Source organism: Antechinus flavipes, chromosome 5 (assembly GCF_016432865.1).
Source record: "Antechinus flavipes isolate AdamAnt ecotype Samford, QLD, Australia chromosome 5, AdamAnt_v2, whole genome shotgun sequence".
NCBI classification, from domain to species: Eukaryota; Metazoa; Chordata; class Mammalia; order Dasyuromorphia; family Dasyuridae; genus Antechinus; species Antechinus flavipes.
The window spans coordinates 90,686,848-90,712,399 of NC_067402.1; the positions used below are offsets into that span (position 1 = coordinate 90,686,848).

Here is a 25,552-nt window from a genome sequence, read left to right on the forward strand (position 1 = left end):
CTTATCCCTAATACCTCAATTTTGGGAAGAATGATGGGGTGAAAATTTATTTTCTTATCCCTAATGTCTCAATCCTAGGAAGAGTTTATGAGGTAAAACTTTGTCTTATCCCGAATACCTTAGTCCTGGGAAGAGTTTATGAAGTGAAATTTTCTTCTTAGCCCTAACACCTCAATTTTGGGAAGAATGATGGGGTGAAAATTTATTTTCTTATCCCTAATATCTCAATCCTAGGAAGAGTTTATGAGGTAAAACTTTGTCTTATCCCTAATACCTCAGTCCTGGGAAGAGTGATGGGGTGAGAATCCACTTCCTGACAGTGCCATCATCCAGTACACTTGGGAGCATCAACACTCCCTACCTTCCACCCCCAACATACAGTCTTGGGGTAGAGGTGAGATTTCCTAGGGCTTGGGCTAAGATACTCAAGGGTCAGGAGAGGGGACCGTGGGTGAGGTTTTTGGGGTAGAAGGTTGAGCATGGTGGCGGTGGGATCCCATAGGGGCTGGCATTCTTAAGGGGTCGGGAAGGGTGCCAGGCTGGTGTTAGGAGGTTTTCTGACCCAGAACAGGGACTGAAGTGAGAGAAGGAGAAAACTGGGGGTACTGCTCACCCTGGTGAAGTTGCTTGGGCCACAAGGCTGTCCTCGGTAGCGACAGTCCAGCAACATGTCGTCCATGGTGTGGCCGGCCCTGGCGAAGAGTTCGGCCAGGTCGTAAGTGGCACTGGGCATGAAGCCCTGGGGTAGCGGGGGCTGGCCCAGCTCTTTCAGATAGGCGGCGTGCTCTCCAGACTCGAGGCCCAGAAGGGCGGGTCCGGCCCAGTGCAGGTCGTTGGGCGTGATCCGGGACCGCCGGAGCGGGTTGATGTTGCACAGGGTGACAGCTGGGAAGACCAGGTGGTGGCTCTCATGCTCGTCCAGCACGGTCACGTGGTGGAACTGTCCGTAGTACTCGATCCTCTCTGCCACCTGGTAGAGGAAGGCAGTCAGTGAGAGCAGCACGGCCCCCGCCCACAGCCCCCTGCGCAGGGTCAGGCCTCCATGCCCGAAGACGTGGCTCAGGCCGTGCAGGGTGCAGCTGCTGGCAAACACACAGATGTCCGAGGTGGGCCGCCTGGCTTCTCCGTCCTCCTCCGGCGGGGCAGGGAGAGGCTTCATGGCTGAGCCCAGAGGGAAGGGGGCTGGGGCAGGAGAGGAGAGCCCAGGAGAGGCCTCTGAGAGGGAGGAGAGAAGGGAAAAGGACCGAAGGGAGGGAAGAGAGAAGGACCAAAGGGAGAGAGGAGAGAGAAAAGGATCAAAGGGAGGGAAGAGGGTAAAGGACCAAAGGGAGGGAGGAGAGAAGGACCAAAGGGAAAGAGGAGAGAGAAAAGGACCAAAGGGAGGCAGAAGAAGAAAGGACCAAAGGGAGGGAGGAGAGAAGGGAAAAGGACCAAAGAGAGGGAGGAGAGGAGGGACAAGGACCAAAGAGAGGAAAAGAAAGAACCAAAGGGAGGGAGAAGAGAGAAAAAGACCAAAGGGAGGGAGGAGGGAAAAGGACCAAAGAAAGGGAGGAGAGGAAAGGACCAAATGGAGGAAGAAGAGGAGGGAAAAGGACCAAAGGGAGGGAGGAGGGAAAAGGACCAAAGGGAGGGAGGAGGGAAAAGGACAAAAGGGAGGGAGGAGAGAAGGGAAAAGGACCAAAGGGAGAAAAGAGAGAGAGAAGGACCAAAGGGAGGGAGGAGAGGAAAGGACCAAAGGGAGAGAGGAGAGAGAAAAGGACCAAAGGGAGGGAGGAGAGAGAAAAGGACCAAAGGGAGGGAGGAGGGAAAAGGACCAAAGGAAGGGAGGAGAGGAAAGGACCAAAGGGAGAGAGGAGAGGAGGGAAAAGGACCAAAGGGAAGAAGGAGAGGAAAGGACCAAAGGGAGGAAGAAGAGGAGGGAAAAGGACCAAAGGGAAAGAGGAGAGAGAAAAGGACCAAAGGGAGGGAGGAGGGAAAAGGACCAAAGGAAGGGAGGAGAGGAAAGGACCAAAGGGAGAGAGGAGAGGAGGGAAAAGGACCAAAGGGAGGGAGGAGAGAAAAGGACCGAAAGGAGGGAGAAGAGAAGTGACAAAGAAAGGTCAGCGAGGAAAGCTTTGAGGGGAGGTGGAAGCAGGGCAGAGCATGGGGAGGGCTGGAGGAGGAATGGGTCAGTGTGGGGGACAGAAGGATCAGCAGATGGGACGGTGGGGAGTGAGACGGAGGAGGGGGAGAAGGGGCTCGGCCCAAGGCTGCATGAGGGCGAGGGGGCAGGAAGCAGATCCTGAGGCTCTGGCTGGGGTCTGGCCCGGGCTCCAGCAGGAGGGCTGCCGGCTGGCTCTGGCTCGGGGCTGGGTCCCGTCCGATGCTGCTGATGTAAGAGCGGAGCTGGCTGTGGGAGGGCCGGGGCACTCTGCAGGCCTGCCGGGGTGGGAGGTGCCCGCCGCAGAGGATTGGGTTTCAGCATCAAGGGGGGTGAGGGAGGCCCAGATAAGGGCAGCTTGGGGGAAGGCAGGGAAGGTCCCTGGGGCCACAGACAGCCATTAGTGGGGCCCGGAGTGGGGAAAGCAAGAGGGGGGATAGCTGTTAGAGACCAGAGGCGCCAACAAGAAACCGCAGGAGGCCAGGCAGGGTAGTGTGAGGGAAACTCTGAGCCAGGGTGGGAGGAGGCGGATGAGGGCCTCTGGGATACCTCCCGCCTTAGGGTCAGCCACACGGGGACCCCCAATCCGGGAAAGCTTCCCCTCTCCAACACCCCCCTCCCTGCTCGTTTCCTTCAGGTACCAGAAACACGGTTTCCATCGCCAGGAGCAGAGCTGGGCCCTGACCCGCCAGGGAGCAGCCAGAAATCTAGCATCCTCTCAACGCTCCCCATCGTGGCCAGATCTGCGGGGTGGTCTTCGCCCCCTCCCTTCCTGCTGCTTCCTCCCCCCGTGTCCTTGACCAGATTCACCCGCCTACCTCTTCGTGTTCCTCTGCTGGGGGACAGCCAGCTGGTCCAGACTCACCGGCACTAGTACAAGCGAAGCTAACGCTGACACTTGGGAGACGGCCTGCATTGTGGAAGGCCATGAATGCTGGACCCCAAAGGAACACCCCGTGGGAATCCGGAAGCCTGGGAAGGTTGGGGGTGGAGGAGAAGAGATTCGGGAAGAGCAAGGAAGCCTTTGTCTCCTTCCAGATCATCAGTGACACAGGTGGATGCCTGTGGCAGAGGGCAGAAATTCGGACACTTTGTGTGTAAAATGAGGCGGATGAGATCACCTGCAACGTCCTTCTTCTAGCTTGCAATCCTCTGATTTAACGGTAGCCTGGCGTAACCGAAATCATGTGGGATTTGGAGTCAGGAAAATCTGGGTTCAAACTCTGGCCCAGCCATTTACTACCTAGGTGACCTTATGGGAACAAGTCATTTAATTTTCCCGACTTCAGTTTCCTTATCTGTAAAATGAGGTCAGAAGTTCCTTCTAACTCTAAAATCTTTACAGAATCCTATGCCAAGCCTTCAGACAAAGTTGGGGAGAAAATATGGGGACATGAGGGCCCCTTCAATCCCTTCTGGGTACTTGGGCAGTGGAGCTATGGAAGATGAAGGAGTGAATGAATTAAAACACACATACTTTAAAGCACTTATTATGTGCATAATAAGACAGTTAAGTGGTCCAGTGGATAGAACACTGGGTTCTATCAGGGAGTCAGGGAGTCCTGGGTTCAAATATAGTCTCAGACACCAGCTGGGTGATCCTGGGCAATTCTGTTTGCCTCAGTTTCCTCATCTGTAAAATGAGCTGGAGAAGGAAATGGCAAACTATTCTAGAATCTTTGCCAAGAAAACCCTAAATGGAGTAAAAAAGAGTCTGACATGATTGAAAAGTGGCTGAACAAATTAGCACAATGGCGATACACCCAGAAAAACAAGAAGCTTTCCAAGTACTCATAATCCATTAGGGGAAAACAATATACACACAGGAGGCTTCAGCTGCAGGTCCAGAGGAAAGGCCTTGTGGTCCTTAGGGTGCATCAGCAAAGTATATGCAATTCATCTTCGTTAGTGTATTTTTCATTGATAAAACCATATCCGTTTCTAATATCCAGCCATTTAATGGTGCCAAGGACTTTGGTGGGGAGGACTTTCTGAGTCTCCAGCAGCTGTGACTAGGAGGCAAGGGCAGGAGCATGGCAGAGAGGGAACTGCCAGGTCCCAGCTCCACGAGGACTGAACCCCTGGGTGGGGACTGGTTAGGGGGGCTCACGCTCAAGCAGGGCAAACGGTCTGAGTGTACTATTCTGTTGGCTCCCTTTTTTTTTTTTTAGTTAAAACTTTTTATTTGCAAAACATAATGGTGGATAATTTTTCAACATTGACCCTTGTAAAGCCTTGTGTTCCAAATTTTCCCCTCCTTTCCCCTACCCCCTCTCCTAGATGGCAAGTAATCCAATATATGTTAAAATATATGTTAAATCCAATGTATGTATACAAATTTATACAGTTATCTTGCTGCACAAGAAAAACCAGATCAAAAAAGGGAAAAAATGAGGAAGAAAACAAAATGCAAGCAAATCACCAAAAAGAGTGAAAATGCTATGTTGCGATCTACCCAATGTTCCCACAGTCTCTCTCGGTGCAGATGGCTCTCTTCAACACAAAATCATTAAAATTGGCCTCAATTGGGGCAGTTAGGTTGTGCAGTGGATAGAGTACCAGCCCTGAAGTCAGGAGGACAAGAGTTCAAATCCAGCCTCAGACACTTAACTCTTCCTGGCTATGTGACTTTGGGCAAATCACTCAACCCCAATTACCTGGGGAGGGAGAGGGGGATTAGAAACTGGCCTCAATCATTGTTGAAGAGAGCCATGTCCATCAGAATTGATCATTGTATAGTCTTGTTGCCATGTACAACGATCTCCTGGTTCTGCTCATTTCACTTAGCATCAGTTCCTGTAAGTCTCTCCAGGCCTTTCTGTAATCATCCTTCTGTTGGCTCTTGAACTTCTGCCTGGGATATTTCCCCAGATGGAAGTGAACAGGAACTATCAGACTGAGATTGTAAGGACGGGGATGAACCGGTAGATGAGACTAGATAGGATAGGAAGGACAGGGAGGGAAGGTAGTAGTAGTAGGTCGGAGAGATGAACCTTTCAGGAAGGAGTTTGGAGTGCACTCTAAGGACAAATTTAATGATGGGGTCAGGGAACCTTATCACGTGCTGAGAAAAGAGAGCACTGAAAAAAGCACTGAGGAGAGTGCTGAATCTGGAATCAGAAAGGCTTCCATTTAAATCCCACTTTTGACACATTAGCAAGTCACTTAGTCTCTAAGTCAGTTCCTCCAGCATAGATCAACCAGCTTATCAATTCTCCCTCCATCAGACTCCTGAAAGTTCTCAGTCCTTAGGACTTTATACAAAAGTCCTATTTCTCCAAAATGTCTTCTCCAGTTGATAGCCTTCCCACTCCCCACTATACACACAGTACTGACCCTCTAAGCATTGTTTAGAGCAGGACTGTTCCCACCAAGTGAGTGGGAAATGGGTTTTGGGGGCAAGACCTAGAAGCAGAGGATTGTGGTTGGTGGAATGAGGGCAGGTTCTGTTGTAGGGAAAGGGTGATAAATTTTCTTTGCTTCTTCAGAATGCTTTTTCTTTCTAATGGCAAATCTTGAGTCTACCTACATCAGGTTGGCAGCTTTGAGAAGTCAAGGCTAATTAATGATTTTCAAACCTACCACTAAAGATTATTTGTTCAGGATTTTTTTTTTCCTAAGGAACTTTGACTTTAATTATAGAACCATTTGATTTTTGCTCTGTAGTCCCATGGCTTGACACTAATAGATGCTTAATTAAGGCTTGATTGATTTTCATAACAATTTTGTGAGGAAGGTTCTTGCTAACCCCATTTAACAGCTAGGAAAAAGCAAGGCTTTCAGTGATTTGACAAAAGCAAATTAGTGGCAAGGAAAAAGTAGCTTTTTCTATTGATTCATACTGGCTTCACTGATGAAATGGAGTGACAAGCAAGACTTTGTAACAGGTCCAACCTAATTAAATCTATTCCGCTCAATCCCACTGGAGGATGCAACAAGAGACCTAGAAGCAATCTAGTGTCAGAATACACTTCTATCTGCTGGAAAATGTCCAGTTCATAGCTCATAGACTGAAAACTTCATTGCTGAAGCTGGAAATCGAGGAGCTGCTGATAGCTGCGTTCTTGGAACAATCACAATTATAATCAAGGAGACTCAAAAAAGAGAGGAAGAAAAGGAGGTAAAAAGACAATTCTAATCAATTTAATGAATAGGTTTCCCAGATTTCTAAGCTGTTAAATCTAGAAAGGGACCTTAAAGACCTTCTGACCCAATCTCACCTTTTAGAAAAAAAGGTGAGGAAGCTAATTTAGAGGAAGTGACTTGCGGAGAGGCTACAGAGAGATACTGGATGACCACAGGCAAATTTTGAGTTGAGAATAATAGTTCCTGCTTCAGATAAAATCATGTATGTAAATGCTTTGCAAACTTTAAAGTGTTATGTAAATATCAGTTATTGTCCAAAATCACCGTACTCAGGGCCAGATCTGCAGCTTTCAGGGCATCTAAATTTCTAGTCCAGTGTTCTTCCCTATCACGTAATGTCTCGTGTACCACTAAGATCACTAACAGGCCCAAGATATTTGGAGGACACACCTTGGTCTCAAAAAGAACCAAAACACTCGTGTAGCAGCCCAGTCCAAAGCCAGCTCAGAATTTTGCTATTCGGGCACGTATGGCTCTGCAGATAAGTGAGGAGGTCAAAAAAACTAAAGTTGAAATCACAGGAAAAACAAACTATGGCCAACCTTTAATTTGCTTTGCAGTGAGTGTGAGGTTGGTTGCTTGTACCTTCTATCATCGGGCATCACTGGGTAACGTCTCTTGCACCCATCCCTTCCTCTCCTCCCACTCCGCCGTTGTCCTTATCCAGGTTCTTACTGCCTCAGCCCCTGGCTGCAGCATCTCCTGAGCTTCAGACTAATCTGCTGGCAAGCTGAGCTTTCCTTATAGTTTATCTCTGATCATGTCAATCCCTGCTCAGCTGGCTGCATCTCATCCTCCCCTCTGCATGGCTTTCGGACTCTTCTGGTCCTTCCTACCCACTATGTGTTCAGTCTCAAGTCCTCTTCTTCCTCCTCCTCGTCGTTTCCTAAAGACCTCTATGCCAGGCTTGTACTTTTCCTTATGCTGTCCGCCCCCCCCCCCCCATGGGGACATCTTTATTTTCCCATTTTAAATGGTAGGAACACAAAGGATTACACATTGTGAAGTTGAGACCTCAAGAATCATTTGTAAAAACCTCCCATTTTAAAGGGAGGGACCAAATCGTGGTCGCAAAGCCAGTAAAAGAAAGGTCACCAGCATAGGATCAGCTCTCTCAAGGCCCGGGGAGAGATCCGTCAATGATTTTAGGGGGGTCTTGGCCTTGAGATGGGGCCTGGCTGAGCACCCTGGAAGACAGGAGGCTGATGATCTTTGGTTTGGAGACTGTCCCATCCTCTGACTGGGAGTGATGTGGCTCCCTGGCCCTGTCTGGGCCCCAAGTCAGGCAGAAGCTGAACACCACAGCAACTAGAACTCTTCAGCTTCTGTACCGAGTCCTGCTTTAATACAGGACTATTTTTCCCATTAAGAAATGTTTCTTCTGAGAGACTGATAGAGCACCAGCCCTGAAGTCAGAACCTGAGTTCAACTCTAGCCTCAGACACACTTCCTAACTGTGTGACCCTGGGCAAGTCACTTAACCCCAATTGCCTCAGGAAGGGAAAAAAGAAAATCTCAACTAATTCTTGCCCATCCTTCAAACTCTATTTTGTCCTGACTTTATTAAAGATGCCTTCTGTAATTACACTCCCCCCTCCCCTCAACTTGGAAGTCACAATTTAGTACTTGCTCCCTATATATGAATCTTGTCTGTCCCCAATTGTTGACTTGAGGTAGACATGGGTTTATACTGAACTTTTATATCCCCCACAATACCTAGTGTACTCAATGTTAACTGGATGATTTAGTGACTCCGATCCAATTTTTCAGAGATGCTCCTGACAAAGCAGGATACTTGATAGATCTTTTGGCTCTTATCATTGGAGAAACTGCTTTTAGAAGTGTAGATGGCAACCTACCCACTCTCAATCTTGCACAGGTTAGAGGTCCACTTAGGGTGCTCACTGTTTTCTTATGGTTCTGTCAATGGAACTATCAGTAGAACACAAAAGTTGTCTCTCAATTTGAATATACAGCTAGTCCATTTTCCTTTTCAGAGACCTTTTTGTCATTTGTACACTTTCATAATAATCTGTGGTTGATAAGGTATAGTTTACTCAAGCCCACCGATTTCAGTTGAATAAGGAACCTCCAATTTAAAAATTTCCTTCTATGTATTGATATCATGTTAAAAATATTTTTTAATAGGCTTTTGTTTCAAGACTGGGAGGTCATTACAAACACTTCAGATTTTCCCAAAGATAGCCTCACTTATTATTCTTCCTGCTTAATTCTAGCCCTAGTTTATCATCCTTGCAGTGTGTTTAGGGGATCCTAATGAATAAGCTCAATGTTGTGCATGCAATTATGTAAAATCTTTTAATGAACTTACAATGAACTCTTTTTGAGTGATTATGAAGCTCACTTAAAAGGCTATGTTTAGCTTTCCTGATAATTTTTCCACTTTTTATTAAAAATTACAGGTTATGTAAAAGATGTGTACATATATGTATAAATGTATGCATATATGTGTCCATGTAAAAGACAAAAGATTACAGTATCTCAAGGCAACATTGTCCTTACCAAAGTCAAGCCCTAGAAAAGAGGGCCTGAAGCAGGGCACAAGGCCAGGGCGATCCAACAAAAAGGACATAACCACTTTAAGGGTTTCCTGAACATGAGTGGAGGATCATGGGCCCAGTGGAGAACCCATCACAAAAGCCTAGTGGCGGCTCTGCGGGTGCAGGGTGCCTCCAGAGCAGACTCTACGGGAACAAAGGTCTGAAGTGGCTCGGTCACTTGAAGCTTGTGGAAGAGGCATCTCGGCCCAACCTTTGTAGATGTGTATGGCAAAAAGCATTACTAGTTTTTAACCAAGTCCACTTGGCTAACAGCCACCACTGTTCCACCATCTCCCACCATGGAGGGTGGCAGAGGTGTGCTGGGGAACCAGCCAGCTCCTCCGTGAGTATCACAGCTATGCAATCAGTAAAGGGCACCTGGGTGCTGAGAAAACTTAGATGAAAGGGATCTGCTAGTCTCGGGGGCCACCCAGTAAACCTGGTTTGGAGTGGGGGCCATAGATGTGTGTGGGTTGGGAAAAGGAATTGTTAGCTTGCACCTCCTATCACCTGCACATTCCTACTGTTGCCATGTGTAAAAGCTTCCATTCTGGGCAGACCAATCTTCAGTCTCCCTAATGCACTATTCCCCAGGCTGTAATACCTGGCCTCTTGCATCTAGAGCCTACCTCGACCATCCCACTTTCTTCATTTGTACTTCCCTGAGCACTCCAGGACCAGAACATCCTTTCTCCCTCGCTCAAATCCCTATGGTAGCTACTCCAGCCTAACGAGGCAGAACCTTGTGTTGCTAGTTGTCCTTTTGTCCCTCATCTTGCAGTGGAGGGCCTCTTTCATTCTTTTGTAAGGGCCCAGAGTTATCAACACAGCTTCTGGTATTGAATAAGTATCCAATAATTGGTGATGAAAGGGATCGTTGGTAGAAGGGAGATAAAAAGGGTTCTGCTTGGAGTGAAGAAGGTGAAGGGATCCTCTAGCAGACTTTCTGGATGCTGAATGTTTAGCTGAAGGTGCCATTGGTTGATAAAAAAGGGCACAGACTTGGGGGCAGAACTGTTAAAGGGTGAAATGAATACAGGAGGGGGGATGAATTCAAGGAAGGAAAAATTATGCTGATTTTTTGGAGGCGCAACTAATGTCAAGTGACTTGCCCGGAATCACATGGCTAGTTAAATTTGAAGTTGGGCCCCCCTGACATCAGGACCAGTGCTCTATCCATTGTGCCACCTAGCTGTCCCCATACTGGTTTTAAATTACTGGAATGTGCTGACCCTCTAGGCTTTCTGAGGCCTCTTCAGGAAACTTAGGATGGGACAGTGGAGGAAGGCCCGGCTGGTACAAACAAGACTGCCCTCCGCCATGTCAAGTGCTCTTTAGTAGGGGGCATGTAAGGTAGTGATCAGAGGCAAATCGGGGAAAAATTATAGGGCCAGATCCCTTTTCTCCCACAATATGGGCTATGGAGGAGGTAAAGGTGGGAGAAAGGACAGCCAACGGAACTCAACACATTGCAGAAACTCTCCAAGACCTCGGGCATGGACACTTGAGTTAGAAGAGCAGCAAGATACTCACGAAAGTAGCAGGGAATGGAAAAGAGGGGAAGAAAGGGAAGGAGGCAGGAGAACACAGAGGACAGAAGATGGTAAGACGGAAGGCAGGGAAGAAGGGGCAGGATAACGGGGTGCCACAATGACCCCATCTCCATGCCAATAGTGCTCCTTTGGGTTTGATGGGGGAAAAGGAGGATGCCTGGCTAAGAAGAAGGAGGCTGGGCCCTAGCTCCTTTCCAACCCTCCAGCTGGCTCCAGCCCAGGGTTTATTTTGAGTACAGCCATAACAGTAGCATTCTGTACTCCCTCCGCCCCTGCTGACAGTCCCCTTTTCCTATTACTCCTTTTCTGGGGTTTCGTCACCACTTTGAACTCTGCTCGAGTTCTGGAACCTTGGGAGTGTTCAGGCTCCTGGGTCAGGTGGACCCCCAAGAGGCCAATTTTCAAAACCTGGGGTTGTAGGTTTTATAGCCTGGAGGCATTAAGGTCTGACTCCTGACGAGATCTGCGTACAGCCCACCTCTCCTCATGAGGTCTGAGTGGGTTCCAATCTGAAAGAAGCAGAAATACAGAGGTGTATACAATAGGTCACTCTGACCTCTAGTCCTGGGGCTCTGGGAAAGCAGACTATAAACCATCCTCAATCCCCTTCAAAGTCTGTTGACACTAGGGGACTCAAGACAATGGGCTTTCTGCTTGGAAGTGGTTGGGAAGGCAAAACAAAAGGATCACCTGAAGCAAACACTGAGTCCTCATAAAGATCCTACAAGACTCCAACCCTAAAGAAAACCCAGAGTCTACCCACTATCTGCATACACAGCACTCTCCTCCTCCGACCTTTGCACCAAACCTTCAGGCTCAGAGCTTTGGCTCAAAACAGACTTCAAAGTTCTTTAAATTCTATTAATCTCTCTCCTTTTCAAAAAGTACTAATTCCAATGGTAGGTAGAGAAGGGATTGGCTCAGGGCCAGCTTTTGGCTAGGGATGAATGGTCACTATTCCACTCCTGGCCCTGAGGCTTTGATTCTGTAGCCCTGACTTAATACTTTTGGGCTCCAGGTGGTCTTGGTATTTCAGCTTTCCTAGACTTGGTGAGCTAGTTTGGAGAAATTGAAAACATGATGAATTTGGGATCAGAGGTCCAAGATTCCAAACTCTAGGACAAATTACTTCATTATCTCCAGGCTTCAGTTTCCTGTAAACCTATAGATCTGTAAAATCTGGGGAGCAGAGTAAGATAAGCTCTTGCTAGCTCTGATCCTATGCCGTCTGCCTCTATGGTTATCCATATTCAGGATCCCATTCTCATCTGTCTGCCTCAACACCTTGCATTTGCAGATTTAAAAACTTCCTTCTTATCTGTTATCTCTTCAGTCTTAAAGCCATCTCTGAGAAACAAGATTCAAAAGGACTTATAGATAGCAGCCACCTTGTGGGACATACTGGTTATTATAATAAAAAGGTCTTTCAGCTAGCTAGAAATAGAGCTAAGACTAGAGCTCTGAGCTCCCAGTTCCCACTGCAGTCTTTCTCCCACTGACCCACACCATAGAAATCTCAAGGCCATATCTGCACTCTCTCGTTATCTGGTGTTCCCCTCGTCCCTCCCCATTGCCAGCTACTGGAGGCGCAGCTCTAGCTTTTTAATTCTGGTTCTCCTGGGTCGGGGGTCAAGCCGGAACCTCTGATTCCTTCCCTCCGTCCTCCCCACACCAGCTCACGGCTGACCTCCTTGATACAGCCTTTAGACATCACGACGATCTGGTGGGCCGCCCGGACTGTGCTGAGGCGGTGGGCGATGACCAGCACGGTGCGGCCGGAGCTGGCTCGGTCCAGGGCCTCCTGAACGACTCGCTCCGACTCCCCATCCAGCGCACTCGTGGCCTCATCCAGGATCAGCACTTTGGGCTGCTTGATGAGAGCCCGGGCAATGGCCAAACGCTGCTTCTGGCCCCCTGAGAGGGCGACGCCTCGCTCTCCTGTGGGATGGGAGGGAGGAGAGAAGAAAAGTACAAAACATCAGTGGGTGCAACTTGTGACTGTCCCCCCACCAAAGACAGCCTGGGACAGGGCTCCTCCCGGTGCTCTCCCCAATCAGACTGCCTTCCTGCTCTGTTCCTGGCTCCAACAGCAGCTAGTCCAAGGTGGGGCACCCTGTCATGTGGTTGTATGAGCCTTCTAGTGATCTGATTCCAAAGAACTGTTCTGGTCCCAGACCTGCTCATGTTTCAGTTTTTATTTGGTTCTGAAATGTTCTGCTCTCTACTTAGTCTTCAGAGACATTAACCAAAACTGTGTAAGCTTCTTCATAATATCACCTAATATAAAGAGATGTGTGTGAACACGCACGCCCAGGGATATGCTAGTGCTGAGGGCAAGAACAGTTTCACAATAGTTACAAGAAGACACCAAACTGGGTCATGTCATTACTGGGCTCCTGCCCCAAGAAGGTCAAAGGCAAAGAAAAGCCAAAATATCCTGTGGCAACATTTTTTGGTAAGAAAGCTTCGCAGTAATTGGGGAATGGCCGAATAAATTAGGGTCTCCAAATAGAACAGAATGTTACTTAGTGGTGAGAAAAAAAGAATATCAGGGACTTAAGAGAAACACAAAAGGCCTATATGAACCGAGCAGAGGCAGGAAGTTAATGAGAAAAACATTGACTGCAATAACATAAATGAAAAATATTTTACAAAAAAGCTAAAAGGGGAGGACTTCTAATGATCAGTCTTAGCCCTGAAGAAGGGAGCAGGAATTCCATTTCACTCCTAGTGATAGTTATGTACTTTCACAGTGTCAGGCTTGGACACTGGATTGGCTGATTGGTTCTGTTGGATATTTGTTACAAAAGAGGGAGGGCACACTGACTATACATGTGTGTGTCAAAGGGTATGTGTGTGGGCAGGGGGAGGAACGAAGCATCTAATGTAAATGGCTCTAATGTAAAAACAAAAGTTATCAATAAAAAATCTTTTTAAAGATATAAAAATAGTAGAGCTGAGCATGAGAAACAGTCCTGTGATTCCAATGGCTTAAGGAGCTCCTAGTGAGGAACTGGCAGAACAACTGCCCATGCAAGTCAGCACCTGCTCCGTGTCTTCTATCTGTCTAGAGTGCTGACAGGTAATTTGCTGGGGTCACAGTTAGCGTGTGAGGTAAGACTCGATCCCAGGTTTTTCTGGCCCCAAAGCCAACTCTTTATTCAATACTTCTCTATCCATCAAAAATAAAAACAGAATTCAGTAGTATTTATGCAGCAGGTTAAATCTGTAAAATACTTTACAGAGGTCGGTTCATTTGAACCTTATAACAACTCTAACATAATAGGCATTAGGCCTCCAGTGGTCAGGTAGGCCTCCAGCTGCTGAGCTTCAGCAGTGAGCTTCAAACCTGGACCTCCTAGACTGTGTAAACCTGCTGCAGCACTGGTAACCCTCCCTTCATACCAGGAGTCAAGGATGAACTGGAACATCCTCAGGCAAAATTGAAAGAAATAAGCTTGAACCCTGGAGATGAGCACAAAGAGACTTTGTTAAGCATGGGCCGGGATGTACCACATGGGAAACTGTGTTGGTCCCCTGAACCTTGGGGGATTAGGAGAAGGAGGAAGCAAACTTCTGAAAGTTCCACTTCTTTCATCAGTAAGCAAGGCCGCTCCTCCCCTCTAGGTAAACAGACCAAAAAAAAAAACTGAAGTAGAGGGAGACCTTCAAAGAAGTTTCAGAGGACTTCTGCAAAAACGGACATCAGATTAGGACTAAAAAAAAGACTGAAAGAAATGAGGTTACTGAGCTTGAAGTCAGGGAAACTAAAAGATTAAAGGTAGTTTGGGAACACAATTGGAACCACCACAAGAATTTAAATGGGACCTTCATCCCACCTGAAGACAAGGCCAAAGAGCTGAAACAAAATTGGGAATGGACTGAAAAAGACCAGGTGTCCTGGTGGTGAAAGACTTGAAATGTTTCCCTCTACTTCTGTCTGACAGGATTTGACCATTCAACTTATACAAGATTATCTTTTTTTTTTTTTTTTAAAGCAGTCCTATGGTATGGCTTCTTCAATAATAACCTTGCATTCACTTGGCCCCTCTGATCTTTTCCCAATATAGCAACTCATAGGTCAGCTGCCATCTGTGGTGGAATTATGATTTTCCTCTTCAGATATTCTCTTCTTTTCTTGGCCCTTCAAATCTCTTCACATGATTTTGGGACTGGCATTGTGACCCCGAGACAGGAGGGCGTCTGTATGCAAGCACAGCAGCTGGATAAGGTCTCACTTACCCACAACAGTGTCATAGCCCTCGGGGAAACTGCAAATGAAATTATGGGCATTAGCCTCCTGGGCAGCTGCATATACTTCTTCATCAGAGGCATCTAGCTTTCCTAGGCGGATGTTCTCCATGATGGTTGTGCCAAAAAGGACAGGCTCCTAGAGGAGGATGAAGGATTAATGAGTTAATCATCATCCCTCCCTCCTCAAGACTCACCCAATCCTGCCTTTCTAGCTCCTCAACCCCCAATAATTTCCTTAGAATTGTTGAGGTTGTCACAGCCAGTAAAGGGAACATATTTTGGCTAAGATGGGATGTAGGAAACCTTGAGACAGCAATTTTGGGAAGAAAGAGGATGGTTAGTGCCAGAATTGTAAAGGTCTGCGGGTGGAAAAAGAAGTTTTTGGAAAACTATGAAGTAGAGGAATGGCCTGTAAGGGTATGGTAAGGGTGTGCTGGGACTCTGAGGAGGGGCACGCTGATGGGTGGGAATGGGGACTGAGTAAGGCTACCCGGCCTTGCAAACTTCAATTGCATGATCCTTTCTGCCTGTCTGCTCTGTCTAGGACTCCTTACTAATGGGCTTCAGGCATCTTTTCACCAGAGAATCACGTACAAGATACCAGGATGAGAGAACTCCATGTCCTGATTCTAGAAGTTTAAAACCAAACCAGTGCCCTGTGGACATGAGCAGGAAGGAGACTTTGGGAACAAGGATAAGACCTTGAATGGCAAGTTAATAGCAAATATAGGTTAAGAGCCTGGAGCAGGGGGAAGTCCCAGATGCAGAAATTCCCTCTCCCAATGCAGGTTGGCAGCTCCTCTGCGACTTATCACCCTAGAGAATTGCCTAAATGATGGTGTCAAACACCTGGCCTACCCCAAGGCCCCCAGATGGCACTGCCCAAACCAGATTAAGATGTAAATAGGAAAGAGTCCACAAAATAAATGCAACATATATTTATGACTATGTAGTTTTCTAAGTCAATTAAGTGGCTTGCAGGGATCCTTATATCTGCTTTAGTGGCCCTTATTTCTAGCTGAATTTGACACCGTTGGTCTAGAGCTTGGTTTGCCCAGAATCACAAGCATAAATGTCAGGGCAGGATTAGAATGAAATATTCATAATTATAACATAGTTTTCCAAAACTCCTGTCCATGGCTATTTTGTGATATAATTTCAAGGGGCCCAGAAAGCCTTCCTTTCCTCCAAAACACTTTGTTCCCCACACACTGAATGGGATGAAACTTTTCATTTCACAATGAGAGAGAAAACTGAACATACCTATAGCCCGTTTGCTTTAAGGAGTAAATGACTGAACCTGAAGTTTCCCTAAGAACATTTATGCAACATCACCTACATTCAGGGATGGGGGGAGGGTAAAAAGACTGAAGAAGAAAGAGACTAGCCAAACCAAGATTTTGCACTTTGGGGATGGCCTGTCTTGCTTTTGGGGCCATAGCCGAGGACTACTTGCTTCCACCCCAGGTTCTTACTCTCAGCCCTACTGCTTATCCTCCCTTTCACCTGGCTTATGAAGCCAATGACTTCACCCCGGAGCCAAGAAGGGTCCAGGCTTCGAAGATCTTGCCCGTCCAAGCACACTGTTCCTTCGGTGGGGTCATAGAACCGTTCAAGCAGGGCAGCCACTGTAGACTTTCCTGAGGAGAGAGAGGTGTCGGGAGAGAAACCAGGACTTCAGAAGGCCCTTCTTGGAAAGACATGGCTACAAAGAGAGCCATGGAGCCCCGTGTCTGAGGAGGAGAATGCGGGACACCGCATGCTGCCCTCCTGGAGAAGTTTCATGATGGCTTGGGGACAAGGATCTACTCACCTCCCCCAGACAGTCCCACCAGGGCCACTATCTTTCCAGGAGGCAATTTCAGATTGAAGTTCTTGAGTACTGGGAAACCTGGTCGGCTGGGATAGCTAGAAGAAGGGCATGTGGGAGAAAAGTCTAAGATAGGGAGGGACTCAAGAATTACCTTGAAAACCCTCATCAGTTTTAGGAAGCAGAGGCTAACGATGGAAACAAGATTACTCTCTTCTTCCAGTACCTCTTGCTATTCAAGGGGGTTAAAGAGATGCAGAAAATAATCTCTTTTATCAAAAAATCACCATGAAGAACTGAACCTCTTACTCCCCAATCAAGAGAGTCCCTTCTAAGAGAAGCTCTGCATGGAAAAGACCTCTCCCATTGACCACTTCCCCATCCCCAGCCACAAGTGTCCCCTGTGCTGACCTGAAGCAGACATTGTGAAAACTGACAGCGCCTTGGAGCTCAGTGTGTGGAATGCAGTAGCCCCCTTCCAGTGGAATTTCAGGGATCACAGCCATGTACTCAAAGACCCGGGCCCCAGCACTAAGCCCTCGAACCACCTAGAGGAAGAGACCAGGAGATGGGGGTAGGCAGGGGCCACCAAACTCAGGACCCATAATTTGTACCACACCTGGCAGTGACAGGGAGGAAGATGCCAGTGCTGGGGGTTATGGGCTAAGTACAGTTAAGGGGAGGGGCCCCAACAGGTAGGTCTCAGTGTAAACCCAGAACTTGTATCACTGATGGAAAAAAGGAGCCCTGAGATTTCATGGAAGAAACTATGCAAGAGTGGACACGCCAAGTGAAATCTGGGCAGAAAAAAAGAGGCAAGGAGTCCATATTAATTCCATACCTGTTGAGATTTTAAAGCTTTTTTTGGGGGGGAGAGGGTCAACAAGATTACTTTAGTTAGCCTAGGGGTTCCTTACTTTTCCCTTTTCCCAGCAGACCAGTAAGCTCTCCTCTCCCCCATGCCACAACTTTACAGAAATGATCCAAGCTTCCCAGCATTCAATGACAACCTTACATCTGAAGACCTCTATGATCCCACTTCAACTCACCTGACCAAATAGAACAGAGAGATTGGCCATGGATCTGAAGGGAGAGAAAAGGAAACAGAGAATGGCTATGAGGGAGAACATTTATCACATCTATGTGCCAGGCATTGTGCTAAATGCTTTATGATTAGTATTCCCATTTGATTCTTACAACAATCTTAGGAAGTCAATGTTCTTATTGTCTTCATTTTACAGATGAGGAAATTGAGGCAAACCGACATCTAATACTTTGCCCATGTCTCACAGGTAGTGAGTTTCGGAGGCCACATTTGAAGTTAGGTCTTCCTAATACTAAGCTCAGTGCTCTCTCCCTTGCACCACCTAGCTGTTTCATAAAGAGCTAAGGCACAGAATAAGAGGATAAACACCAATCAGAGAATTTCAGCTGTTGCAGAGAAGAAGGATTAAAATCTGAAAAGAAAATAATTGCAAAAAAAAAAAAATTGTAAGAAAGGGAAAGGAATAAGTATTAGGATGCCCTCCAAATAGGGCCCATGATTTTGCTCTGTCCTGTGTTTTGCCTACCATTGTGTGTTTCTTTCCATATTGCCTGGTCAATGAAAAGTTAGAACATAGAGGTTGTAAGCTAGAAGCTATATATTAGGGGGAAAGAGGAAATGGGGAGGAAGTGAGTAAAACTGACCCAATAGATAGATGGGTGGGGATATTAAGAAGCTGGAGTAGGAGGTTGACTTGGCTATGTGAGTGGGAGGTGGTAAACAATTAGTCATAAATCAGTAGTCACTCTGGACTAGAATACGTGTGTTCCTATTCATGAAGAATGATGGGTCCAAATTTCCAAGGGAAGGCCTGACTTCATTACTGGCAGAGATAGGCGATTCTTCCATGGGAGGGGAAAGCTGGAAAATGGCTCCGGAATAGGCTACACAGACAATTTGTCCATGTTTCAGCTGGTCATGGGAAGAGAACAGCTTCTTGAATAAATGAGGAAAATTTGGGGTTGGGAGAATGAGGGAGAAGAATAAGGAAGAAAAACACTGTCTTCCGGGCTATTAGTAAACTATTAGGGATTTGACAAAGGTCCAGGGCTCTTGTCTCCTTAGCATCTCAATGAAAGACTTTGCTTCTCTAATAAGCTAATTGAGATGCGAAAGGAAATATCCCACTGCTGCCCAGCAGGGGGAGTAAGCTTCCCGCTGCCAGTCCCCTAGCCTCATTCATTCAACAGTTAATATTTTCTTGTCCCTGGACCCAGAAGGCTCTGGAGGGGAAAGTAAGGCGGGTGACCTTGCCTAGCCCTCCCTCCCTTCAATCCAATTGGCATCCCTTCCCCAATGTCATGGTCCTCTTGAAGGATCCAGATACAAAGCTTTAGTGCATCCTTTTAGAAAGTGGAGTTAAGAGGAAATTCCTTAGTCCCGCTCCTCCAGCTAAGACCCCAGTCTGTCTTCCCCTTACCAGTTCTCTGAGCCTCTCTATGGTTCCATCCTCTCTTCCCTGTACCAGTCCAATTAGGAGGAGGCCCATAGATGTTCCAGGTGATTGGAGAGCAGGTGGCCCCTCTCCATCACCAAACTCTCACCTGCTCTCAAAGTCCATTTCCTGGGATTCCCTTTTGGTCTGTCTGGAGTGTTTAAATAATGGCTGAGAGGGTGAAAGAGAAGTAACCTGTGCTAGGACCACAGTTCTGTCCACGATATCCAAGTACTGTACAGCCCCATGGAGATCAGAAACAGAGCAGGTGGAAGGAAATCAAGGAGAACTCTAGAAGTCACTAGTGTCTAGAGTGCTGGGGAGAATAAGCCAGTCCTGGAAACAAGAGTCAATTTACTGCGTTCATCCATCTAATGCTTCTTCACTGATCTGAGCCTTGGAAGAAGACCAAAGTATGTGAGGGAAAGAAAGAAGATGTGTGTGAGGAGGGAGGATGAAGGAGGTGGGTAAAGGAGTAGAGATGTGAACTGAGACTGTAGTACAGGAGGGAAATACAAACAGGCTGAGTTGGGGAGATAAGGGGTGAAAACAAGTTTTTTGAATGCATGTTTTTGGTAGGTTCCATTTTAAGGGAGATAATGAAGAAAATGGAGTTTATCTGAATGGGGAGGATCAGGATAAGAAACCCTGACATGCAAAAGACAAAGGAACTGATTATTTCCTGGAGAAAAGATAACGCAAGGGAGACACTGGTAGCTTTATATGGTTGAAGAATGATTACAAAAAAGGAGAATGATCTTGTTCTGGGTTATTCTGGGTGGCAAAGTTGTGGGATCATTGGTGGACATCAGAAGGAGTTGGTCTTGGGATCAAAGCGAGGAAGAAATGTCCAACAATAAAACAGATTATCTAAAAGGCAGTGATCTTTCCAGCCCTGGAGGAACTTACACAGAGGTTGTTTCTGACCCTGAATGAGAGACTAGATTAGAAGATTGAGTTTTATGATTCTGCCTGGATAGGGCCTAGATGGGAGCTCTTCTGGAAAAAACTCGGGCTGCCAAGCTGAAAAGAAATATATGGCACTAACACAGTAAAGTACGACAAGATCCAGCTGGCTCTAAAAGGCCAGCTGCATGCGATGGATGTGTGTGCTCCTGGGCACGGGACAAAACAGCAGAGGCTCTGGGCCCAAACATGCCGCGCCCCAGCCGGCCCTGGCTCACCTCTGCACGGTCTGGGACGCCACCAGGAAAGACATGAGGTCCCCGCCTGACAGCTCTTGTCCTGCCACCAGGGAGCCGCCTATGAACAGCGTGCCTAGAACCATGCCTGCGTGGGGAACATAAAGGGAGAGGTCACTAGGGCAGAGGGGCTGGAGGTGGGCTCTGCTCCTAATTTGGGGCAAGTGACCCATCTTGACTGGATCTGTTTCCTTATCCGCCACACAAGGAACATCGCAAGTTCTCTGATCCTATGAGTAAAGAGACTGTCTCTGGATGCCCCCTGGGCCCCTTGCGTCTAATGGTTCCGGGACCACCCCATACCCACTCCTGCCCTTAAGGCGTCACTCACAGTTGAGAGCGATGTTGGAGAGCCCCTGGAAGATGGCGATGCCTCTGCCCAGTTTCTCTGACAGCTCACACGACTTCTCCAGCTCCTCTCCATAGTGCCTGCCATGGGGCGAAGCTGGGTGTTGAGGGAAGACCCATCCCCCTCCGCCCGGCCCGCCCCCCACCCCTCCAGGACTCACTGTTCCTCCCGTGGCTCCATGGCAAAGGCTCTCACGGTCCGTACGTTGCCCAGGGCCTCATCCGCCACACCTGTTGCCTTAGAGATCTGCAGAGAACCCAGGAATTAGCAAATGGGGGGGGGGGCTAATATTTAAAGTGGGTTATGGGGAGGCCAAAGGTAAAGGAAGCTGGGAGGATAGGAGTTAGGGAGAGTGAGGGCGGCACTGGTACCTGCTCCTGAGCCTGTCGAGAGAGCTTGCGGAGGAGGGCGCCCAGCAGGGAACCCGCCCCAACCAGGACAGGTGTGACCATCAACAATATAACCGTGAGACGTGGGGACAGCACGCTCAGGGACACCAGGCAGCCCGCCATCTGGGTACAGCTGCGGAGGCCCTGAGGGGAAGGAGAGAACAACCAGGATCAGGGCCTCCGGCCAAAAGTCTTTATCAGGTCAAGGGGCGGCTGGCCCGCTGAGCTGATCAGAACGCTGCTCCCAAGGACGGGCCAATTAGTTAAGCTTCTCCAGTTGCAAGTCATGAGCTGCACCTAAAATTCTCTGCCGACTGCCCTGCAATCATCTGCCACTGGGCAAAAGAACTTGTTGATGGATACACAAGAAGATAAAGTGGTGAAAACCAGCCCCCTAAGTGGGAAACGACCCCATACGGTCTATGAATAGGGGTTCAGCCAAACCAACATCCCACTCGACTGCCAGCCCACGTTTCCCGTGTCCCTCTCCGAGGTGCTAGCCACCAGACCAGGACGTGGTCCCTGCTGCAGAGCAGCGGGCAGTGGCCCTCGGGAGCTCACAGTATGGAACATCACAGAGCCAGGGACCAGGAGACTCCCTGACATGCTAGGTCTAGAGAAGGGAGAAGGTGGGGAGAATCAGCAGAAGCTCCTGCTGCAGAAGAGCAGGGATGAGGAAAGCCAGTCCTCTCTGTTCCACCAGGTAGATTTCCTGGTGGTGGGATTTCAGAAGCAGTGAGGAGGAGTGTCCATATCCCTCAGTCTGTCCTTATTTCTGGTCTCTCCCCTTCCTTCCCCCCCAGATGACTTGTGATGTTACCCTTAGATCTGCCTAGCCTCCCTAAAAAAGGGCAATCAGGAGCCCCCTGACCTGGGAGATGACAAGTTTGAAGGACGACTTGAATTCTTGCACATCAGCTGTTAGTCGTGCCACCAGCTGCCCTGTCTTTTTGGTGTCAAAGAAGCCAATGTCCTGTCTGGAGGAAGGAGGGGGGGGTCACCCAGATGATCACATCCCACACTGATGTCCCAAGCACAGAACCCTGGGGCCTGGGCTCCATGATCAGCAGAGTACTCAGGCTCTCTTTTAAGGGATTGATGAGGGACACAGTAACAGAGTTGGAAGGGGATAGGTGAAGAGATCCTAGAGCAGGAAAGGATTCGAGAGGTTTCCTAGCTTGGTTGTTCCATCTCAGAGAGGTAAAGTTTTTATTTTAGACATGAGATAACCAAAGCAAAGGGAAAGATTATATAATTAATCAACACCATGTAGCTAATAATACATGCCAGAGCCAGAATTAAAGCCCTGCTCTTCTGGATCCCAGTAAGTTCGTCTTTCCAGATCATGATACCTCTCATGTCTATAGTCTGGAGGAACTGCCTCTTTGGGCCAGAATTGTGATTATCAGAGCCTGGGAGAGGAAGAAAAGGCTTCGGCCCCAAGACTCAATTTGACAGAGATCCCTGGAGATCTATTTGCTATAAAATGGATACAGAAATATCAGAATCACAGTTTCTATATCATCTCCCCCCCAACTCCACCCCTACCATCACTAATTGTGTCCTTGACTATCTCCCAAAGTCTACTCCCTTTACTCTCTGAGTGTCCTTAGGGAAGCAGACCTTTTCTCTCTTCCCAGGCCTGCTCTTCCACCCCAGCCCATAATCACCCTTCCTTTCCCCCGGCATTACCGAAGCAGGCAGCCAAACAGTTGTTTCCGAATATCTTTGGCTATGCGTTCTCCAAGTCTTGACAACAGTACCAGGTAGCCAAAGGTCAGCACCCCCTAAGGAGAGTAATAAAAGAGATCCATAGAGTTCCACTGAGGCTTCCCTAACTGATTCTTGTCTAAACATAGCACTAGATCCCTCGCCATTTCCAACCCCCCCAAAATTGCCAGGACTTGAATTCCTATTTAAGGCAGTATACTATAAAATTGATAGATGATCATAAAAATTCCTCAGACTCTTCCCCACACACACTTCCTACCATAATACCTGGACAGTGTAGAGGGTGAGTAGATGAAGACCAAGGCTTCGGGCCTCCATCATGAAGTTCCCCAAATGATCTTGGGTGTATTTCCCCACAATCTCCACCAACTGGCCCAGGAGCAGGGGAATTTGCACATTCACCAAGGCAGATCCCAATGCTAGCTGTGGTTGGGGAGGGGGAAAAGGAGGAGTTAGAAAAGGGGAATCTATACTTCGATAGCCTTAGCAATGATTGTCTCTTTAACCCTGTGATACCACTAGGTGGCTTCTGGGTATCCCTAATGCTTCCTCCTGCTCCATGCACAGCCCTTGCTCTCACTATTTCTATGGGAATCATATATACTGGACACCCTTCTTGAAAGACCTAATAAGGTTTTTAGCACTCCTCCCAAGTAACTGAAGTCCAGCCTTCCTGGACGAGACTCCTTACTCTATCGTTTCCCTTCCATTCCTTCAAAATGAGCTCATCCCTACCATTCTCCCCGAACCTCTTTTGGAGTAATAGTGGTGGAATGTAATAGACTTATTTATCTTCTCTCTGGGCCACCCCCCTTCATATCTTCTTATGACCCTATCCCTGTCTGTGGCAAAGATGGAAGAATGTGGGGGATGGAGGGGGTGACCTCACCACAATGGCTGTCCCCAGGGCCAGCAAGTGGGGTCGCAGAAAGCACCAGAAGATAGACCAGTTGAAGCAGGGCTCCTGTGGTTGGGACTTGCATTCCACAGGGGGCAGCTCCTCCATCTCACACCGCCCCACAAGATAGAAGTGGCAGCCTTTGCTCCATATTATAGGACTCAAGAGTAGCCCCCCAACCCAGAGAGAGGATCCTTGACGGCTAGCTGGGGGGCTTCTGGGTAGGCACAGCCGGAGCCGGGCCAGAGCCCGCAGAATGTAGGAGCCAGTGTGACTCTCCAAATGCCTGTGAGGAGAAAGTGGTCTTAAATTAGTCAATTTATTAGGAGTACAGATTTGGTCTCTGCTGTGTCCCCAGCCCTGGGCTTAGCACTAGTGCTAGTTAGCACTTTGTGAGGATGAAAGAAGAGAAAGAGAAAATCTGGCCCCTTCCATCAAGGAGCATGAGAGAGAATCCCAACTGATGATAAAACACACACATATATGAACACAACTCAAGAATTTCAAGAGAGCCAATCATGTTCTCTTGTGTTCTCTCTCCCAATGCACTGCTCTTTCTGAGCATGTGGATGACTCTGTAGCCTTCAGCCTTTGGGCCCCCCATAATTTTAGAAGACCTTAGAGCTCAGTTACCTGAGTCATAAAGTCCAACAGCACCTCAACTGAAGAAACTGAGGGCCAGAGAGATTGAGTGAGCTACATGACACCATACAACTAGAGTTAGTGACAGAACCTGACTGTCTCATGCTTTTCCCATCCTTCCCCATCGCTGTGGGCACTGAAAAGATAGCACAAAGAGGAAAAGGAAAAGACATATTTCCTTCTATTTTGTGGAAGAAGGAAAAAACCCTGATTTTAGAAAGCTGCATAATATTGTGGCAATGTACCTCAACTAAAGCCTCAAGACTTGGCTTCCTGTTTGAGCTTTGTCATTCCACTTAACATGTGATACCTGACAAGTCACTGGCCTTTGTGTCTCCATTCTCTCACTGGTCAAATGGGAATAATAAGAATACCAGCACAAGTATCTCACATGTTCTGGGAAGGTGGGAGATAATGGACTTGAGAGCACCTTGGGAAACACTATCACATGTGAAGGGCCCAGTAACTGTCACAGACTTGCATCCCTTCTTCCTTGCCAGTCCCCCGGGGTCCGGAAGGCCGGACTTAGGGTTCTGAGGGGCTTATACTGCCAAGGAGGGCAGAAGGGTGACTTTCTGGCATTTGAGCATCCCGCTCGCGCTTGTCCAATCCGATATTGTTGGCTTCTGGAAGCAGGCCACGTGCTGGCATGGCTCGCGGATTCCCGACTTAGCCAAGGCCACTTTTTCCTGGAGTTACTTTTGTGTCGGGTCTCTCGGGATCTCCCTCATTGGGCTGCGGCGAGGGGCGAGTTAAATGACGTATGTGAGAAGCACAGGCCTCTGAACAAAGGCGAGGGGTTCTCCCGGGAGAAACGCTGCTGGTTCACCTTAGACCTACCCTTTGACCTAATGAGAACATTAATCCGGGAGCCGGGACAGATCCCCGAATGGGGACAACGGAGGCCTGTTCTCGGAACACTTGGACTTCTGCCCCGGAGCGCCTTAGGCGCTGGGCTCCATAAAAGCAAAGGCAGACCAGTCTGCATCGGAGCCGTCAATAAATTATTAAGCACGCTCCCCGCGTAGATGACATTACACCCAGACCCGAGGGAGCCTACATCTCCCAGCAGCCTCGCGCGAAACCAGAACTACATTTCCCAGGGGGAGCCCTCGCGGAACCGGCGAGCCACTGGCCCGCTCCAAGCCGACGCTTCTTTTTACCTGACGGCCGTAAACGTTCGGGGCCGGAGCGGCAGTAGCAGGGCTCCCCGAACCGGGCAGCCCCGAGTCCCGACCCGAAATAAGTGAACCAACATGTTGGAGCGGGAGAATGGAAGCAGCCGGCAGTGGCGGTTTCACCCTTGTCCCGCTGAAGGCGCCATGTTGATTCAGCCCCCTTCCCGACGAGCCTCACGAGGCTCAGCTAGGATTGGTGGAAAGGTCTCGACCTCCACC

The 25,552-nt window shown here is 48.2% G+C and overlaps 2 protein-coding genes across 4 annotated transcripts in view; both read right to left on the minus strand.

The window, feature by feature from the left end:
• The window catches only part of ASIC3 (acid sensing ion channel subunit 3), a 14,624-nt gene extending 7,906 nt beyond the window's left edge, over nucleotides 1-6,718 (minus strand). For all 3 annotated transcript variants that reach the window (XR_007947902.1, XM_051963433.1, XM_051963434.1), the window contains exon 1: nucleotides 614-6,718. Coding sequence is in view for 2 of the 3 variants with exons in the window: in XM_051963433.1 (XP_051819393.1) it covers nucleotides 614-2,464 (1,851 nt within the window). In the remaining variant the exon portion in view is untranslated. The remainder of the gene's footprint in view (nucleotides 1-613) is intronic.
• A 3,844-nt stretch (nucleotides 6,719-10,562) lies between these two features.
• ABCB8 (ATP binding cassette subfamily B member 8) lies at nucleotides 10,563-25,499 on the minus strand. The gene is made up of 16 exons (XM_051963435.1): nucleotides 25,319-25,499; nucleotides 23,505-23,799; nucleotides 22,883-23,038; nucleotides 22,577-22,671; nucleotides 21,756-21,861; nucleotides 20,867-21,028; nucleotides 20,656-20,741; nucleotides 20,478-20,575; nucleotides 20,129-20,234; nucleotides 17,514-17,547; nucleotides 16,876-17,012; nucleotides 16,468-16,562; nucleotides 16,161-16,294; nucleotides 14,643-14,790; nucleotides 12,088-12,338; nucleotides 10,563-10,909 (listed from the first exon to the last, which is right to left on the minus strand). Exons 1-16 carry the CDS (start codon nucleotides 25,411-25,413, stop codon nucleotides 10,802-10,804), a joined length of 2,106 nt encoding a protein of 701 aa, XP_051819395.1. The 5' UTR covers nucleotides 25,414-25,499; the 3' UTR covers nucleotides 10,563-10,801.
• Between the last annotated feature and the right edge of the window lie 53 nt (nucleotides 25,500-25,552).

Excerpts from the sequence above, each read along its gene's own strand:
- ABCB8 (XM_051963435.1), bottom strand. The coding sequence starts at position 25,413 with ATGTTGGTTCACTTATTTCGGGTCGGGACTCGGGGCTGCCCGGTTCGG. Across the intron at positions 12,339-14,642 it reads GGGCTATGACACTGTTGTGG|GAGAGCGAGGCGTCGCCCTC; the intron begins GTAAGTGAGACC and ends CCCATCCCACAG. Across the intron at positions 10,910-12,087 it reads CTAAAGGCTGTATCAAGGAG|ATTGGAACCCACTCAGACCT; the intron begins GTCAGCCGTGAG and ends TGCTTCTTTCAG.